The sequence below is a fragment of the Lepidothrix coronata genome, unplaced genomic scaffold (assembly GCF_001604755.1).
Source record: "Lepidothrix coronata isolate B3197 unplaced genomic scaffold, Lepidothrix_coronata-1.0 Scaffold91, whole genome shotgun sequence".
NCBI lineage: Eukaryota > Metazoa > Chordata > Aves > Passeriformes > Pipridae > Lepidothrix > Lepidothrix coronata.
The window spans coordinates 965106-984887 of record NW_016690271.1 but is presented as its reverse complement, the minus strand read 5'-3'; the positions used below and the strand labels follow the sequence as shown (position 1 = coordinate 984887).

At 53.3% G+C, this 19782-nt stretch overlaps 2 protein-coding genes across 2 annotated transcripts in view; one reads left to right on the top strand and one right to left on the bottom strand.

Moving 5' to 3' along the window:
- The first annotated feature begins 327 nt into the window (after window positions 1-327).
- MRM3 (mitochondrial rRNA methyltransferase 3) lies at window positions 328-1986 on the top strand. Its single transcript, XM_017821726.1, has 3 exons — window positions 328-589; window positions 982-1149; window positions 1334-1986. The coding sequence occupies exons 2-3, from the start codon at window positions 1011-1013 to the stop codon at window positions 1888-1890; spliced, it is 696 nt and encodes a 231-aa protein (XP_017677215.1). The 5' UTR covers window positions 328-589; window positions 982-1010; the 3' UTR covers window positions 1891-1986.
- A 971-nt stretch (window positions 1987-2957) lies between these two features.
- NXN (nucleoredoxin) overlaps window positions 2958-19782 on the bottom strand; it is a 49016-nt gene continuing 32191 nt past the window's right edge. Inside the window, exons 2-8 of the mRNA XM_017821732.1 lie at window positions 16574-16691; window positions 15083-15216; window positions 14634-14734; window positions 14007-14113; window positions 8966-9145; window positions 6332-6456; window positions 2958-4128 (exon numbers count right to left, since the gene is read on the bottom strand). Of these exons, the coding sequence (XP_017677221.1) occupies window positions 3946-4128; window positions 6332-6456; window positions 8966-9145; window positions 14007-14113; window positions 14634-14734; window positions 15083-15216; window positions 16574-16691 (948 nt within the window). The 3' untranslated portion in view covers window positions 2958-3945. The remainder of the gene's footprint in view (window positions 4129-6331; window positions 6457-8965; window positions 9146-14006; window positions 14114-14633; window positions 14735-15082; window positions 15217-16573; window positions 16692-19782) is intronic.

The following is a 19782-nucleotide window of genomic DNA, read 5'->3' as shown; positions in this document are numbered from 1 at the left end:
GCCTCCCCACCCTCACAGGGAAGAATAGCTTCCCAATATCCCATCTAACCCTGTCCTCTGGCAGTGGGAAGCCATTCCTTTTGTCCTGTCACTCTATCCCTTGTCGAAATCCTTCTCCGGCTCTGTTGGAGACCCTTCAGGTACTGAAAGGTGCTCTAAGGTCACCCCAGAACCTTCTCCTCCAGGCTGAATAGTCCCAAATCTCAGCCTTTCCTCCTAGGAGAGGTTCTCCATCCCTCTGATCATCTTTGTGACTTCCCAGTGAAGCTCTTGGGGGCTGGCAAAGGTCAGACTGAAGGTGTTGTCAGCGTTATAGCCATTCTCTCTGATTAACCTCCCCACAGAAAAGTGGTGACTATCGCCAAGTCGAAGAAGTTTCGGGATAATCACGGGAAGGTCCTGCTGGAGAGTCACAGGCTGATCAAGGATGCACTGGAGGCAGGAGCTGTGCCGCAGACACTCTTCTTCAGCACTGTGGGGCACCTGAAGGAGCTGCCTGAGGCGGAGATAAAACGAGCCAGCTTGGTTAAGGTGAAATTTGAAGACATTAAGATCTGGTCTGACCTCGTAACTCCTCAGGGGCTTCTAGGTAAGTTCCCTTGGGAACAGTCACAATGCTGCTCAAAGGGAAGCTTATTTCATATTCCGGATAATGACTCTCCATAAACTTTCCCCAGACTTTCTGATGGTGTGTGAAGAGTGCTATATTTGGGAGAATTCCCTTTGATTTGGCCTGTTGTGGTAACTGAATGTGGCTCCTAGAGCACACTGAAGGTTTTAATAGCACACACTCACTTTTAATAGCACGATGCTGGGAAATACTTTCCCTTGTAAAGTGACAAACTCTTCTCAAACTTCTTTTAGGTGGTGCTTTTCCTAATGCTTCTTCCAGCACATCTTTAGAGAGAATTGGGCCAACTCACTCAGAGCCCAGTCCTTGGGGTGGGTCAATCAGAAACCTGTCGCATTTTGTCTCCTCAGGCATCTTTTCCAAGCCTGACCACGCCAAGATGTCTTACCCTGCCGCTCAGCTCACCAACTCCTTGCCATTGCTCCTCATCTGTGACAATATCCGAGATCCGGGAAACCTGGGCACTATTCTAAGATCCGCAGCAGCAGCAGGCTGTGAGAAAGTGCTGATCACCAAAGGTAAGAGAAGAGTTTAGTCTGAGTAATTTGGGGGGTAAGGCAGGGAATGAGGTGCTTGAAGATGTTCCCAAGTTTGTAAGGAGTGCCTGGCACAGACATGATCCGCTGCAGGAAGCAGCATTTCCTGAATCCCGTATTTGTGGGAGTCCCTGCACTGTCACTGTTTTTCCCCGTTCCTTCTCAGGCTGTGTGGATCCGTGGGAGCCAAAGGTGCTCCGTGCAGGCATGGGGGCTCACTTCCGACTGCCCATCAGCGCCAACCTGGAGTGGGAATCTGTTCCCAGCAACCTTCCTGCTGGCACCCAGGTGTGCGTGGCCGACAACAAAGACCCAGGCTCTCCGGCCAAGACCACATCCGTGCCGAGAGGGGCTGGCAGGGCTGGCTCTGCTCCTGGCAACACAAAAGCTCCTGTGAAATCCAGACCCGAGGCTGCTCTGGACCACGAGGATGAGGAGGAGGCAGCAGCAGATATCCCAGAGCTGGCCACGCAGTGTTACTACGAGGACTGGGCACGGACTCCGGTGGCCGTGGTGATTGGCGGGGAGACCCACGGCCTGAGCGCGGACGCGCTGCACCTCGCAGCCAGCACGGGGGGGAAGAGACTGGTCATTCCCGTGGTGCCCGGCGTGGACAGCCTGAATGCTGCTATTGCTGCTGCCATCGTGCTGTTTGAGGGGAAGAGGCAGCTGCTGCGGAGGCACAAGGAGGATGACAGGCAGAAGGTCCCTGTAGCAGGCTGAACTGCTGCGTGTTGGGTGCTTAAGGAGCACCTCTCTTCCCTTTGGTTCCCTCAGAGTTAATAAAAGAGCAGCTCGGGCTGTTTGTTTTGCAGTAAATGAGTGTTTAAGGCTCTGGCAGTGCTGGAGCAGTGCTGGGATGAGTGTGTGGCTCCCGGTGGGCACGGCGGCCGCAGGGTGATGCTCGTGAGAAGGGAAAGGCCGGGTGGGAGCCCTCCCCTCCCCTCAGCTGGCTCCCTGCTGCCCGGCCCTTCTCAGCCAGCAGATCCTGGAAGGCCTCGGATACCTTGGGGCGGGGTCAGGGCACAGCTGCTACAGCAGCGTCTGCACTGCCCTGGCCCCACTGACAGCGTGTGTCCTTCCCAGCCTGGCTGCTGCTTGTGGTTTTGGGGTCAGAAAGGCCAAACTGCTGCCACCTGAATGGGTCCTGCCTGTGCTCACCCAAACCCTGTGCTCTAACGAGCACTCCAACCTTGCCTGGCTGGCTGGGGCTGGCATGGTGTGGGGTGCCTGAGTTCCAGCAGTCCCGCCTGCACTGCTGCCAGGAGGTGGTGGGCTGCTCCCTGAACTGCTCCCTGAACTGCTCCCCAGGCAGTTCATCACCGCTGAACACGAGAACCTCGGAAACCTGCAAAACACAGGGGGAATTTATACAGGCCAGGCTGGCGGCTGTTCCCAGCTCCTGGCAGGGTGGGAAGCTGCAGCAGGATAAAAGAGGAGGCCATAATCCTGCCATGGCTGACTAATGAGCTGAAAGGGAAAAGGAGTGGCTTGCACAACACGTGCTATTCAGGCGGGACATCAGGCTGGGAGCACCCCACCGGCTGCCAAATGGCTCCCTCCCTCCTGGGGAGCACCAACCCACCCTGTCCCCCAAAAAAACAGGCACAGGCAGGGGCTGTGTGAGCCCATGAGGGGAACACATGATCCCAGTTCAGCCCCCACAGTGCTGGGAGCTGCTGCCACTGACACCTACCCTTGGGGTCTGGCTGGGGGCTCCTCTTCCCACACACAGGCTCTCCCTCTCCCCCGACAGCTGGACGCAGCAACTGGCACCTCCAGGGACGAGGTCATTGTAACAGTTTTATTACAAAGTTCCAATCACCATGTACAGTTTTTACAATGTCACTTTTCGGGGGCTCGGCTGTGCTGCTTGGGTTAGGGAGAGATTTTTTCCTTAGGTTTTTTTTTCTTTTTTTTTTGGTTATTTTTTAAAGAACAGCACCATTAACGTTGAGTTTGGGACACACCTACGAAAAACAGCTCAATCAACTAACACAGAGGGGAGAGGACAATTCATACCAGAGAGGGGGGACAGGGAGAGCACAAGGGAGATACAAGAGGTGAGGGCAGCCCGGTGGTGATCCTCCTCCTGGCTCAGAGAGGGAAGGAAAGAGGGATTACCCACCCACTGCGGGCGGATGGACCCTGACATGCACAGCCAGCGCTGCCTAAGGCTGTCGGTGCTTGGAGTGGGAGGTGGGAAACCCAACCAGAAAGGTCTCACCCCCAGGAGGAAGAGCTTGGCTGTGCTGTGGTCTTTCAGAGGTTGTCAGCAGTTAAGACTTTGTCTTGGCCTCGTCAGGGCACTTGCATGGGAGAGAAGGACCAGCCAGGGGCAAAGGGGACAGCTTCCTTATTGCTTCCTGGAAGTCATTTAGTCAGCAGGGGTGGTAAGAAAGGAAAGAAGGGGGAGGAGGAAAAAGAAAAGAGCCCCAAGAACCCCATCCACTGCCTGATGCATACGTTGGGAAGAACACCATGCAAGGAAATTTGCCTGCTAGCTAGTGCCATGTATAAAGTAAGGATACGGTAACAGTTCTGGCCTGGTTATTAGAGAATATATCACCATGAAGCACAAGCGAAGTCTCCAAACGCCAACAACTCCCTGCTGAAAGTGCATCTCAAGGAGTTTGCTTAGGAGAAGGATTCACTGCGTAAAACAAGGCACCACAAGAAGGTTGGATACTGGGTCGGGCGTGAGGACACGCTGGAGAATCCACAAGCGGCGGAAGAGAGACCTAGTTTTAAATAATGTCTGTTGGCGCAGAAGCCCCCTTAGATGGGCTCGGGTTTTAGCTTGTCTGCTAGAAAGTCGCTGACAAAGGCTTCCACGATTTCGGGCGTGATCTCCTCCACATCCATCACGTACTTGGCCCGGGCTGACATGTCCAGGATGGTGAGCAGGGGTGCAGCCTCAGGCAGGTTGGTGTAATCCCGCAGGGAGTCGGTCATGTCGTCCTGGAGGCCAAAAGGAGAGGGAGAGGGGAGTCATCAACAAAGCCAGGACACCAGAAGCAGTTTGCTGCTTCCACAGCATGGTCCAGCCCGCAAGGGATTGAGCTCTGCACCAGCACTGCAGGACCACAAGTGTAGCAGGCAGCACCTGTCTTGCTGCCTGCTCTGCCTGTGGTTTGAGCCAAAACCAAACCGGGCTGATTTATCCCAGGCTGGAATGGGACGTGCACTCCTCCAACACTGTCCATGCAGTGCACTGCTCCCAGCACACCCAGACTGATCCTCGGGCTTCTGGGGCATCCACAGCTCAAGGAGCTGGGGACAAGTGCTGAATGTGGGAACTGTGAGCCCCCTGTTTCAACACAGCCACAGCCTCATTGCTCACAGGGACTGGACACCGAATGGATCTAGGAGCACATCCAGAGCAAAGCAAAGAACAGGAATGGGGCGTGAGCCAACACCATGACCCCACCAGCAGGTCCCAGTGTCTGGGCACACACAATACAGGGGCACTCCCCTCAGCCAGGCACAGCACAGCTCTGGGCAGAGAGAACAGTATCTCTGCCAAGGCTGTGCAGTGTGAAAGCCAGTGCTGGGGCGATTCATCTCCCGCTCCCGGCCAAGCCCACGACGCACCACATCCGAGACAGGGCGTTCCTCCGCACCCCTTTCCAGAGGCAGTAAGAGAATCCATGCACCTGGTTGGCGGCCGGGGCTCTGCAGCGCGTGGCGGCAGCGCAGGGGGACTCTGGTCGCGCCTCCCCTTCCTTTGCAGGGGTTTCTGGCGCAGCCGGACCACGTGGCTGGAAGGGCGAGCAGGGCTGGGCCCGTCGCCTCGGCACTCGCCCCCCACCCTTCCCGCCTCCCAGCCCAGGTGTCGGGAAGCCTCCGGGACGCCTCGGCCTTTATCCGATCGCCGCAAAGGGACCAAGGAACATTTTTAATCAATGCAAAATCGGTCCAGACGGTGCTGGGAGAGGAATGGGAGGCGCCAGCTCCGTCCATGGCCGGGCTGCTTTGTGCGTGGGGGCCAGCGGAGACCCGGGGCCAGCGCTCCCGGCTATTGAGGTGACGGATGAATGGGACGTGCCGGACGCTCCCCATTCTTCGTCCCGGCCGCCGCAGGGACGTCGGGAGCTGGATGAATAGCAGCAATGTTTCAGCTACAGCCGGCGAGCAGGAGGAAAACGCTTCGCAGGCTCTGGGGGAGGGGGGGAAGGTCCTGGACCCTCCTGAAATAGCCTTTCCAACAAGGGACTTATTCAAGGGTGCAGGGCTGGGTTGGGACGCTCACAGACCCGTCACGGCGGTGGGAGCGGGAGCGCCTCTGCGGAGGGGCTGACGGGGCTGTGGGAGGCAGTGGTGGGGGCTCTCCCGGCCGGGGGGGCCGGGGTGTGGCAGTGGGGACCCTTCTGTCGCAGGGCGGCTCCAGAGGGCCCCGCTCACGGCACACTGCGGCTGTGACGTGGGCGTGGAGGGACGGAGCAGGCGCAGCCGCTGCCACCTGCCCAGGCCCTGAGCAGCAACGTGGGAGGGGAACTGCAGGCCTGGGAGTACTGGGAGCTTTCCTGACCCTTACACAAAACCCTCCTCGTTTGCCAGGCTGCAGCAGGGCAAAGTGCCTGCACGGGGGAAAGGGAAGGCAGAAGCTCTATTTTGCCATTTCCATTCTCTCCCACAGATCTTTGACTCCAGAACGCCGCAGCCTGCACATGCTCCAAATACCATCCCAGCCAAGAACAGCGTGGCCAGCTCAGGAATCAGCCCTTGTTTCATGGGCTGGGCCAAGCTGAAACCCAAACCCTGCTCCTCTCCCCCTGCCCAGCCGCTTTCCTGCCCATGCAGCCTCAGGGCTCGAGGGGCCAGCAGGTAGCACAGCATGAGGGTGGAAGCCCCACCGTGGCGGCTCCACTCCCTCCCACATCCTGCAGCCCCACTCTGCCTGTCCTCAGCACTTCCCTCACCTGCTGTCAGTCTTTTCTGCCTCTGAGCAAACACATCTGGGACTCCTTTGCCAGAAGTAACATCCAGCAAGGAGAGCAGGGACTGAACCAGGCCTCAAGTCTGTTTTTTCTCTGTCATCCCTGAGTAGCTGCAGTAGCTCCCTGTCTCAGTTTACCCACTTGAACAATGGCAACAGCAGTCCCCAACCCAGCTCAGTCCTCCCACCCAGCAGGACACAGCCCTGCGCTCTGCTCTCACTTACCTCACCCGCCACGAAGAAGAGTAACGGCGCCTCCTCATCTTTGGCTTTGTACTTGGCTATGATTTTTTCAGCTATGGGCTGAATCAGTTGTTTCGCTGCCTCCGACTCTCCGTCATCCTCTGAATCTGCAGGGCAGAGGGGTGGGCAGACAAAAGGAAAGAGGCAAGGCAAAAAGGAGGTTAGGATCAAACGGATGGCAGCTCTATCCCACAGCACCACCACGCAGGAAAACGGGAGGCCCGGATGTCCAGCACCAACTTCAAAGCCACACAGCTCTGTAGCAATTAGGGAGCAGCTGAAACACGCCTTTCATGTGAGACAGGGAAACACGTAACAGAAGAGAAACTCCTGCTCCCCAAATACTTCAGTGCTCACTCCCTGGTGCTGTTGCTGATGCACAGGGACAAACAGGCACAAAAAAAAAAAAGCTGCTTTTGCGGCGCTGGCATGTTTTGAAGACCAAAGGAAGGCACTGATCTGAGGCTGCCTGGCACCCCTGCCCGCCACCCAGCATCCCTCTGCCTCAGGACGGCTGATCGGCAGCTTTGCTGCTCGAGTCTCTGCAGCAGCAGCGCTGTGAAGGCAGCTTTGATTTGACAGAGGTAGAGTAGAAAGAGATGGCAACATCAATCAAACGCCAGCCACCACTGAAGTTCAAATACTGAGCTAGAGAGAGGAGAGTCTGTGTCCTTGAGCAGCATCGAGATTAAATGATTCCAATTCGGGGACAACTTTCAGCATTAAAAAAAAAAAAAAACGAGGGAAGGAGGTGGAAGAGAGGCCCCTTGTCTCCTGGTCGCGTGCAGCTCTCGTGGTCCTTGATGTAACCACCCAACCCAACAGGTCCAGCCCCCCGCTGGGACAGGCAATGTCCATGCCCAGAACACTCTCTGCCCTTGCTCCACACATCCCTGTGCTCTCTGGCTTCTCCAAGCAAAGCAGGAGATTCCAGAGACGCTGCTCACTGGATTCCAGGGCCAGTCCTGCATGGCAGTGATAAATACGCGGAGTTGTGGGGTGTCTGCAGGGATTGATTTTTCTACAAACATCGGCTGCTGGCAGCACTCCAGGCAGCCCTGCACACTCTGGCTAACCCAGCCCTAACCTCTCCAGGGAAGGATGTAGATTGGACAGGATTTATTCACCACCAGCACTTGCTAAGCCTGCCTTCTCCTGGGGGTGTTGCTGCCTGTGCAGCACAAGCACTGGACTGCTGGGAGACCCCCCCAGCAGGACACGGGCTGGCCAGGAGCCCCCATCCCTGGTGCCTGCCTTGATGCAGCACCAGCTGCATCTCTGCCCCAGCACATTGCTGGCAGACTTCACCAAGACCATCCATCCCCAAAAGTGCTGAGGGAGAGCTCCAGCTGCTCTCCTGATGAGCTGTTTGCAGCAAGGTGATAGAAAAGCTTTGCTCAGAGCAAGATAAAAATAACTCTTTCCAGAGGCCTGCAGCGCCAGCCCCAATCCATCAGGCTTGGCGTGGCCAGCCGGTCCTTCCCGCGTGAGGAGAGGATTTTTGGCTCTGTGCTCACATCCCCTGCTGGGCTCTGCTGAATAAATAACCAGGGTCAAAAGGAAATCTGAAAGGGAGGAAGGAAAGGAGCAAGGGCCATGTTATCAGCGCTGCAGAGAAGGGTGTGCTGCTCACAAAGGGCACATGAGGAAGCAGGACACCAGCCCTGCCCTGGGCCAGGCCCCTGCACAGCATCAAGAGGCTCAGGGCAAGGGGGGCTTCTTTAGCAACCCCCCACCACAGCACCACAGAGCACTCAAGGGCACGCTGTGTGCACCTCTCTGCTGCCCACCTGGGGCTCAGCCTGCAGCACAGCTCATCCCAGCCATGCCCTTGCCCAATTTACCTGTCCATTGCTAGCAGGGAAGCGATGAGGAAAGAGCCATCTGTGCTTTAGATGAGCTCTAGGCCAGTTTCTAACTTCACATGTGGGTTAGCACTGGAAGAAGGACGGGGACTTTGGGGAAAAGCCTGCCCTGTCCTGCAGTCATTGCCCTACAGGGGAAATCAAGGACCAGAGAACATGAAAGAGGCTCCTCTGTCACAGCCCTGTTCAGCACAGGGACTCAAGCCCTGAGACGTGGTTTCCAGCAGAGCTATAATCCCTCCTAGAGACACTTCCTCTGCCTCCTCTGGAATGTCACGTGTGCCTGAAGTCCCTGCTCTAGAAAGGCTTTTCCCATCACCACCACCACCAGCTGTGACAGTGTATTTCTCATACTCCCCAACACCTCATCAGCATTCCTGTCCACAGCCACCACTGCACCTTTGACATGGCAGCTCCTCTGCACTGCCAATCGCTGCTTCATCACATCCTTCAGGTCGGTGCATGGGAGCTGTGGGAGATCCACGGGCACAGCAGGCTCTGGGAAACCCCTGAGAGCTGCAGCAGCCCATGGCTGTGTCTGTCCTGAGGGTCTTCCACAGGGAGCTCTCTCCCTTATGGCCTCTGCAGACATGTCAGCGCTACTCTCAAAGATGGAAATGGGCTGATGTCCCTTCTCACGGACACTGTCACCACCAGAGGCAGGTTCTCAGCCCCATGGCCAGCTCCAGCCGAGCTGGCAGGTAGCCCAGCCCCTTTCCCGAGCACAGGCTCTGCTGTCACAGCTCCATACCTACAAAGAGAACGAGGCAGGGGCCCTCATTCAGCTGCACAGCGTTGGAGTCTGTCAGCTCCAGCACGGGCTTGGGGTGCCAGGGGAACTCGCGGCACTCGATGTCGTTCAGCACCTCCACCCGCCCCTGCCGCGTGATCACGTCTCCCTTGGAGTCCAGGACGATGAGGGTTGGGATGCCTGCAATGGAAAAAACAGGGGGGATCAGCCAGAGCATGAACTGGCCAGCGACAGGGCGTGGGGAGAAAGGCCTTTTCCTATCGCCTCCAGCTCTGGCAGGAGCCCAGCGAGCTGCTGCCTCTCTACAGCTCATGGTGTGGGGATCAGGCTCCCTGGATCCTGTTTCTGTCCTAGCAGAGCACTGCAATTCAGGAGCAACAGCAGGAAGTAGAGAGATAGGCTCTGGCATTGCCTGCCTCTCCCTGCCCAAGTGCAGGCAGGGGTCACTGCTGTCTGGTGCTCCTGGATGCAAACCCCACCCTACCACACAGGGACCCTCCTCCCAGGCTCCCTCCTGCACAGTGCCAGGCAGAAGTGCCACTTGTGCACTCCCATCCTAGCAGCTGCTGCTGGACGAGCCTGGTCCCGGTTCACAGGAACACTCATGGATCACAGACAGCAGCGGCCAGGAAGCAGGGCGTGTCCCTTCCCAGAAGGAACACCACGCATTTTAGCAGCCACAGACTCCTCCATGAACCCCCACAGCCCTCCAGCACTCAGCACTGACGGCCCAGCCATTTCCACAGCAGCAATGCCCAGGGTCTACAGGATTGTGGCACTGGGGAGAACAGGGCTCAGAGGACATCCAATTATGTTCTAGCCCCTGGGAAAAAGCAGCATTTTGCCCTGAGCTATGGGGCTGGAAAGCCCTGCTGTAAATGTGGAGCTTTTACACAGGAGCTGGCAGTGGGGCAGGGTGGACACCAGCTGGTGACCATCCCATCTGATAAGGCACCAGCTTTCCGGCCACAAAACAGTCACGGGTGGGTCAACAGGAGTGGCTCATATTGGTGACTTCATCTGGGAAGCACACCATTCCTCTGGCATCAGGCAGACAAAGAAACATCCCACAAGGAAGGAAGAAGGGAGAGCTTGGGATCAGGCCCCAAGGGACACGTGAAGTGACCAGTCAGTGTCAGGTGCTGCTGTTTGCTGCTCATCACCCGGGCTTCGACCTGCTCCCTATCCAGCATCTCCTTCACCAGCAACTTCCCCCAAACCACAACCAGCAAACTGAGACAACTCAAATCCTCCTGCCCTCACCCAAAGGTTCATTTTAAAGCTCATTCCTCAGGAATACCCTGCAGAGCCATTCTCTGGGCACTAAGCATCCTTGCCCCTGCCAGGCTTCTGTGCTCCCATGTTTGTACAACAGTGGGTTACTCACAAGCCCTCTGAATTTTAGGCATTTCTCTAGGAAATACACGGTCATCTGTCTGTCCCAGCCTGCCTGCAGGTCCGGGCCAGCGGCCGCATTCCCGTCATTCCAGCCCGGCATTCCTGCTGCTGTGCTGGGGCTGTGAGCACAGCACTGGGCTGGTGCTAAGCAGCAGTGCAGGAACCCACCCAATGGCTGGGCTTGCAGATCCTAAGGGTATGCCAAGAAAACCATTTTGTATCACAAAAAGGCTTATTCATTACCTGCTGGTATTTAACGTAGCTCCAGGGCAGGGATGGGTTAAACAGACAGGATGGAATTGGGAAATCTCACTCTGGCCCTGCCCTTACAGGCACAAAGTACTCCTGATGCCAGAAGCACACAGTACTCAGCATCCCACATGGTTTGGATCTCTATCCATTTATGATTCCCAACCCAAACGCCTGCTTTTCCATCCATTAAACATGAGGGACATTCTAGAGACTCCGGTTCAGGTCATCAGTCAGCCTGAATGACACAGCACAACCAGGCAGAGATGTCAAATGAGCTTTGCTGATCTGGGAAAATTAGGGGCCCAATTTAGACACAGATTGTTGTGATTCTGCACCTATCAAGGATTTCATGCACTATTCAAAACATTCCTTTAGATTTTACCTGATTTGCATATGCAGACACCTCCCCTCCCCAAATACCCAGCCACTAAACCTCCAACTGCAAATACAAAACTGAATCAGAAAATAGAGTCATTTTTAAGGTAATTCACATCCCTGTCCAAGTCCCTGGGGCCAGGACACAGCCTTACAAGGCATGTGGTGGAACCCCATAGGATCAGCCTTCAGGTGACCTTTGTTACTACTTCCCTAACAAATACATCCTCTTTTCAGGGGATACAGACCTCCAGGACCAGGGAAACTGCCTTTAACCTCATTCATACCTGCTAACCCAAATACTTCCCCCCCTCCCCAGCCCTCTCTCTGCTCATCCCAGCCATTATTTGTTATCTTAGTGCCTTTTGGGGGTTTTGGTAATTGCCTTAAGTCATAACACCAGAATTTACTTATCAAGAAGAATCAGCGATCAGACACTGCAATGAATATTGTATAAGCCTGGATGGGAATTAGCATAGACGGGCTGGGTTGGATTTTATGCATTAGAAAATGGATTTGGCTCCCACGGGGCCAGCATTTTATGAAAACACAGGGGCCAAATGGTTTGTTACCGAACCTGGCAAGACATTTACATATTTATATGTTAAACCCCATATCCGACACGGAAATCTCATCTGCATGAAGTCTGCTGGGTGCATAAATCACAATCTACGTGAACCAACCACACCAAACACAGGATGGGTGGTGAGTTTTATTGCTCTTTTTTCATCTTTTCAGAAGAAAGCTCCAGGAATCTCCCGTAACAGCGACTTCCAGGCTGCTCCCACCACCCGGGCTGTGAGAGTGACCTGTGGGTGTCTGGGCTAAAGCATGGGGCAGAGGAGAAACAATGGTTTTTGGAAGGGATTGCAAATCCCAAAGAGGCACCATGGAGTCCAGAGGGAATATTCAGGAACTCAAAAGGAATCTCATAAGATACAGAACAAGGGGCAATTCCTAAGTGTAAAATTTATCACTGCTTCTCATCCCATCGGAAGGAGAGCTGAGGCCAGGGGATTTCACCAAAGGCAGGACTGCACAGACCAGGAGCTGCCCACACAACAGGGAGTTATTTCTAAGCAGCCATGACACAAGACATGACTCTTTCTCAGGACAGTCCTGAGAACTGCACCCAGAAGCAATTTACTAGAGGTGGTGTGGTACAGCCTCTGACTGCATGTGAGTTATGAATAGAGGCATTCAAGTAAACCCAAATAAAGGCCAATAACTCAACTTACATTTTATACATTTATACAGCATTTTCAAATGCTGTAGGAGCCAACACAGGACTAAAACAACACGAGATTTTACTCTCTTGCTGCTTTCCACCACTCAGGAACTTAAAGCAGTCAGGGAAGACAAGCTCTTCTGTTGTTTCAGTACCCAGCCTTCAAAAAACAGCAGAAAACCTTGCCACGTGCATGCTGTGCTCACAGCCCAACCACCAGGATGGTAACCTGGACACTGAACAGGCTACAAGCTCCCACTGGTGCAAGGGAGCAGCTCCAAAGGGAACTTTGCAGATGTGTGGCAGCATCAGAGTCGTCTGGGGAAAGGAAGATGAGATTACACGGGTCTGATTTTTCATTTTGGTGGAATAACCACCCATGGTGATGAGCAGAGCCCACGACATCCAGCTCTGTTTGCAGGAAGCTTTTGTTACAGCTGGTGTGAAGAGCCTGACTGCAAACAGTCAACCCCAAAGTTTGCACAGAGCTGGGATTCAGAGGTGACACGGGAGCTCCCTGGGCAGGGGAAGGGGTTGGGGTGCAGGGGAACAGCCAATATTTACATCTTCAGGTCAGCATACAGCAAAGAGAGATACCTTTAAGAAGCCAGCGGCTGGAGTTAGAGGGAAAGCTGTTGTCACTGTTTCCCAGGATACAGCATGCCTGGTGCTCAAGTATCCATGTCTGGACACCTTATTTACAGAAAGTCCCAGTGAAACTGGCAGCAGTCCTGCGGCTCTCAGCCGAAACCAGCACTGCAGAGGCTTGTGCGCGGGCCGGGGAGAAGACGGATGAATTTGGAAAGCTCCTGCCTCATGGGAAGGCAATTAAGCAGCAAAATGATGGCTATTTAAAGCAGGCAAATGGTTATTCTTGGTTTAAGGTCAGGGAACAGAGCTGAGCAGCAGCACCTGAGCTCACGCCAGAAGGGGTGCTCAGAGAGGACCCCAAGGAGGGATTATTTCTCCTGTCACTCTTCCCAAGCCCTTGGCCACCTTTGGCTACACTCCCCCTTCCCTGCAGACCATATTACCACTGCCAGCCTGCACCCACCTGACTGACGTTGCACAGAAATGGATGAGAAAGAGCCACATTGCAGCAAGACCCTTTAACCACAGGGACAAACTGTATGTCCATACATGAGACTGTGAGAGCCAGTCACCTTACACACCTCTGTGCCGCAGCTTGTCCCCTGCAGGAACAAGGTGCCAGTCCCCAGGAGGGCTGCTGTGAGATTTTATCATCTCTGTGACTCTTTGAAGCCACCCAGACAGACAGAGTCTCTCCCTGCCCCTACGAGCAGCTGGGGCTGCTGGAATTCTGGCACTGGCACGTACAGTAAAAGCAAAGCCATGGTTTACATCAAACACTCTCTCTTCTGTAATTCATGTCACTAACATAAACCAGATGCCATCTTCCTCAGCCCCTGCACAGAACGACGGCCTGCCTTTGCATTACATAAAACAGCAAGAAAACGAAATTTGAACCTTCAAGAAAAAGCAAAAATAAATAAATTGGTAATTAGACAAAAAACATCCAAGCCAAAAACAGCTTCCAAGTTTCCAGGAAGAATTAGGCTGTTTATGGAAGTCCTGTTTCAACTAACAGCCTGCCTGGCAGGTGGTAGGAATGTGAGTTTGTGGAGAGCAGAAACATGAAGCGGCTCTGCCTGGGGCACTGTGCTTTGCTTTGCTGCTTTCTTGGTCTAGTTAAACAAGGGGAGACATTACAAATATTCAACAAAAGGAGCAGAGAGGAGATCTGTGCATCAGTGCAGCCTTTCCTACCTTGGATGCCATAGAGCCGGTTCAGGCGCGACCGCCTGGCCTCGTCGGCGTAGGGCACAGCCACCCAGGGCATCTCACTGAAGTACTGGTTGAAGGATTCCTCTGACCTGTGCAAGAGGAACAGGGCATGGGATGCAGAGCAGAGCCTCTCCACTTGCCAGGCTCTTTCCTCATTAAAAATCTGGCCTGCAAAGCCCTTCATCCCTTCCACCAAAGCCCACCGGCATGTGCTGCTGGCAGACACAACCTGGGGAGAGCCGGAGGAAATTCAAAACCCCCAGTCCCTCAAGAAGAGGTCCACGGTGCATTTTTTTCCCAATAAAATATTTCAAACTCTCTGGAGCATCTGAATGCCAACCCACGGTGGCAGCGGCAGCTCGAGCATCCCTCAGACCCCAGAGCCATGAGCCACAAAGTAAAACACAGACCTGCTCCATGTCCCACTGCTGCCCTTGCTGAGCCCCCTCTGCACTTCACCACTGGGCAGAGGGAAAGGACTCAGCCTTTCTGACATCAGAGCCAACCTGCTCTGCCCCAGATCAAATTTCCACCACAGATCAAGCCAACAATGCTCACAGCTTGGGGGCAAGCCAGCTGTGCCTGCACAGGGTGTTAGTGCTGCCTCACCTGTCTGCACTGACGAAGAGGATCTCAAACTTCTGGCCTGCCTCCTTGATTTTCCGGTAGGACTCAACCAGGACCCTTGTGAGGCTTCGGCATGGCGGGCACTGCAAAACACAACACATGGATAAGGACATTGTCTCCTCCTCAGGGCCAAACCCACATGCAGCAGGTTCAGGTGACACAGTGACCATGAACAGGTGTGACCTCATCTTTGCTGGAGTGCCAGGCAGCAGCTCTGAACGTGGCTGGGGCTTACAGTCTTTAAGGTACCAACAAAACCCCTCCTGATTTTCAAATCTGATCACTTCCCCTTCTGAAGGGTCAGCTGAAGATGGCAGGCCACTGCAATGCTGAATGACCAGAGCATCTCAAACCCTTTAGCACCAACCAGCCTGGGGTCTGACCAACCCTCCCTGAGCCCACTCCAAGTGGGCACAGCACCCACTACTCACCCAGTGCGCAGAGAAATAGACCCCAACGTGAGAGCCCTCCAGGGCACTGCTGTCCAGTGTCTGCCCGTTGTTCCTTAGCAGAGGCCCAGCAACAACTTCACTGAAGGGTTTTGGCCCCCAAGGGAACTCCAGACCTGTGGAGGGGTCAGGGTAGGGGTGGAAAGAAGACATGAGACAGTAACATGCACGTGCAGCTTTTGCAGGCTCAGAAAGTTCCACTAGACAAACCATCCCTCCTTCTGCAATGATGCAGGGGATCCTATCTAAGGAATCCCACTAGGGTTTATTCCCATCCATGGGGGATGCAGAGCAACTCACCACGTCATCCCTGCCCCAGGGTGAGGGAGCCAAGCTCTGCACTGCAGCCAGGGTCACCTCCTTCTCTCAGGCAGGCTGCACCCTGAGCCTGAGTCACAGCACCTTTGGCTTGACAAAGCCTGCTCTGGTTTAGTGCCTGATGAGGCATTTTTTTCCTTATCAACAGCATTTATTTTACCAACAGAGGGCAAGGTGGTACGTGCTCAGGAATGCAGTCAGACTATGTCCCTTATACTGACATTAACCATGTATTTTTACGTACATACATGTATTTTTGTTATTTATAAAACCTTCGCTATATACATGTACGAGATGGTGTGTTTATATATATATATATATATATATATATAAAATCTTACACTAACCCTTTGTACCCCAAAGCAAGCTGTGTGTGTACACACAAACACACGCTCTGAATCATCTGCTGCCAGCTCCCAGAGCAATCAATCCATGTGTTCAGCCAGAGAGGAGGAAACATCACAGATGGCTCAGGCCACAACATGTTCTTACTGTACAGCTCCTGCCACTCAGTTAAAGACTCAGTCACCACGCTCAGTATTTGCTGCATGAAGAAACAATGAGCCAGTAAGATGTGTGGACGGACAACTACAGCGGTTGACTGATGGATCTCTGCAGGCTCTGTGAGTTAGGGCACACATTTTGCTCATTTTGGCTTTTCCAAATTGGAAGAAGATGGATTTAATATCAACTCCCAGCACAGTAAACCTCAGCATGGGAGAACGGTGGCATTTCTCTGTTTAATTTGTAAGTAATGGGAAATTCACTCTAACAGAGTGTGATGTCAGTGATGAAGTCCTATTCAGTATTCTGGAAGGATTTTGCTCCCAAGGTATGGAAAGTCTGGGCCCTCACTCTGTCCACGTGCCTCCATCAGGGAAAAATCCAAACTGAATGCTTCAGTTAGCCTAACTTTTTCCTCATTAGCACTCCAGACAAAAATCCTGGAGGGAAATTCTTTGTTCTTTTCAAGAAGCAAAACCAAAACACAAGATCTGGCAGGAATGGTGCAGAAAATTTATCGCCGAAAATAGCACAGTGCTTTGAATAGTTAATGACAATAGTTCTTTGTTCCCTCCCCCCTAGGCAATTCAGAATGAACTGAAATGAAAAGGCAGCAGTATGTCCATGTTTCCAAGAGATTCCAAGTCTTACCTTCCGGGTCATCTCGGATGACCAGAAGGCCGTTCCTGCAAACCACCTTCCCGGTGGAGGCATCGATAAATATTAGGGAAGGAATGTTGGAGACTCTGTACTTGTTCCACAGCTTCAGCTGTAAAAGAGATTGGGAGGGGAGATAAGAAAGGTAAACTTGGCAGCCTGAAGAGGAAGATTTTGGAGCATTCGCATCTTTTAGAACAGAGGTCAAAGCTGAGCAAAGAAACAGAACTGGTGCTTCAGGAATGAGTGTCAAGGAATGTGAGGAAGAGCTGCCGGGCCAGCCTGGACCTCCAGCGCCCACAGAGACCCTCACCATGACCACCATCCTCTTGGTAGCTCAAGTGAGACCACCATGTGTCTCACACCTGCCTGGGAGCACAGGTTAAGCTTCCTCTCCTCCTGCATTTACCTCTTTGCAAGTAAAATGGGGTTAATATTTGCCATGCTTTGAGGTCTTTGTTTAGAAGACATGCTAAGCACAAATACTTTTAATGCCACTGCTCTGAAGCAATTTGTAATGCTTCCCTGGCTGTTTCCTCCCCTCCCATTTCAGTGTTGATTAAACAAACCAGTAACCCCTGCCAAGACACAGCCAGGCTGAATGCAAGGTCAACACACAAAAAAATTATTCTTCTGCAACTGGGGCTTCCCAGGTTTGTTCCCAGGAGCTGATTAATGGGTTTGACACCAGCCTGGGGGCCACATACCTCATCTATCCTGCACTGCCAGCTTCACAATGGTCCCCAAGGGCTATGAGCAGAAGCCACACAGCCTGATGGCCACATTTTGGGCATCCTGGTCTGGATGGTCCTGTCTGCTGGTCATTACGTTCTGCAGCGAGCTCAGCTCTGCACAAGGTCGGTGACTGAGTGCTCTGGGTATCACACAGTCCTGGGTTGACATTTCTCAGTACGTGCTTCTGGCACAGGGTAATTTGGGGCTTAACTCGCGCTCAGAAGCTCCTTGGGATGAGCAGGAACAAGATGATGACGGCTGCTGGCACAGCCCAGCCTGCAGGTGTGGGCTGGCCGTGCCACAGGAGCCGGTGTCCCCACCACGCATGGAGGAGCTGCTGCCATCAACACATTTCCTTACACTTCTCCAAGCATTCCCAACCTCAACAGCCCAGTGGTGAGTTATCAAACGCTCAAACAAAAAAGCCAAACTATAGCCAAGAGCCAGAGGGGAAGGAAATTAATCACCATCCTCCCCTAACATCAAGCTCTGCTCTGCAAAGCCCCTCGGGCTCCGTGTGTTTACAACTTGCTCTGGTTTGGAAAATAAAACCCAGACACGGGAGAAGCACAGAAAGGGACCACCAGTGCCAGCCAGCAGGAGAGCCAGAGAAACCATCACACAACATCCTGCTGCTTCCATCAGTATCTCACACAGAAACCACACCCAGGTGTTTTTCCAGAGGAAGAGGCCACAACTCTGCAACTGATTTGTCCTGTCCCTGATTTGTAAAGAGATGCAATTCCATTTCCTGAGCCGGGAATGATCTGGGGACCAGGCCACGAGGGCAGGAATGGGATGCAAGGTGCAGACCTCACCAGAGATCCAGCTGAGGGAGAAAGTCACATCCACATTCAGGTTTTAGTGTCACTGTATTAAATATTTCTTCCAACACCTTTCTATAGAAGCTGTATCTGGGTAAGTGACAGTGTCAGCCTGCTTTCAAGAGGTGTTAGCATAACGCTCTTGGGTCTGAGAGAAGGTGTTACCACTAATCTAGGAAGACTCTATCAACCTCTATCCACCAGGACCTAGAGAGAGGTGAGGTTTTGTGTCCTACTCACCAGCCTTCCATTTCCAATAGACATATTTCTTGGGACAAGCCAACTCATACACAATAGATTCTCAAACCAAATGGCCTTGGGCATGAAAAGAAAAAAGAAATTGTACTCAGTGCAAACCAGCCCCCTCACAATGAGGGTTTTCAAACCACAGAAGGTAAAACCCACTTCTGTGAAGTTTAAAGGGTGAGGAAAAAACCCTTTATAAGGATCACAGGCATTTAACAGGGTGCTGCAAACAATAAGGAAATTACAACTAGCAATCAGATCGCTCTCTTTAAATAGTTGCTTACATTACACTTCATTTTGCCAAGTCCTTTGTATACAGAAGCAGCTCCCCTGGGGCACCACGGCGGGTCCTGGCAGTTTTGCTTGGCTGGGGAAGCAGCAGGGTCTGCACTTCGGAGCCAAGAGGCTGCATCCACTCACTGTGCTCAGCGGGATGGGGCTGGAACACCCCAGATAAGGGGATAACACCAAACCAAGCCTGCTCAAAGCACCAGAGCAAGTGGGGCACAGCTGGCTCCAGTCAGTCTACGGGGTCCGGCACACATGGCAACTCTTGCCAACAACTGGTCCTGGGTCTTCTCAGGATGTGTAAGCCACCAGGCCCCACTGGATCCAAACTGCAGGCACTGGTCTTGGCTTCCCAGACATCCATGGCACAGGTAATCTGCAATCCAGACACTCTGACCCCACAAAACGGGGGGCTGCCACTTCTAACTAATCAGTGAGGGTCCACAGGAGAAACACCCTCAAGCAAGCACAGAGCTAGGTGTGTGTCAGAAGGGTCAAAAAGCATCAGAAGAGGTCAATGTGACAACTGCTGCTCCTGGGAGAGCACGTCCATCACCGGGTTCTGAGGCTTGAACCCAAGGAGCATCACGTCACACTCGATCACACTTTGGACGAGCAAGAAAAAGCGATCCAAACTGAAAGGTTTTACCTTGCAACTGTGCAACAGCCACTGCTCCCAGACACAACCCACCAGCACAGGTAACACCAAAAGAAGTTTTATGCTGAGCTGCGCTTCCTATCTGCAACAAATTTGCCACCTGGGTTATCACTGAAATCCATCACACAGCACCAACAAACATGACAACCGCACATAAGAGGACTGGAACTGGGTTGTCTTTTTAAGCCTAGTTATGAAAGCCTGGAATTGGAAATTAGTGGTCTCCATGCACCAGCCATATTAATTCTGTACAGGAATGTGCTGTTTAAAGTGGGAGCAGTTTGGTTTGATGATTCTCCTGTGCACTAGAAAAGCTGATGGGGAATGAGAAACGCACGCGCTGCAGGACCAGCGCCAGGATCCACCACCATTCCCACTGCCCCGGCTCTCGTCAGCCAGACTCAGCTTTCCAGAGCCTGTCCGACGCTTCTGAAGGAAGCCTGATGGTTCCT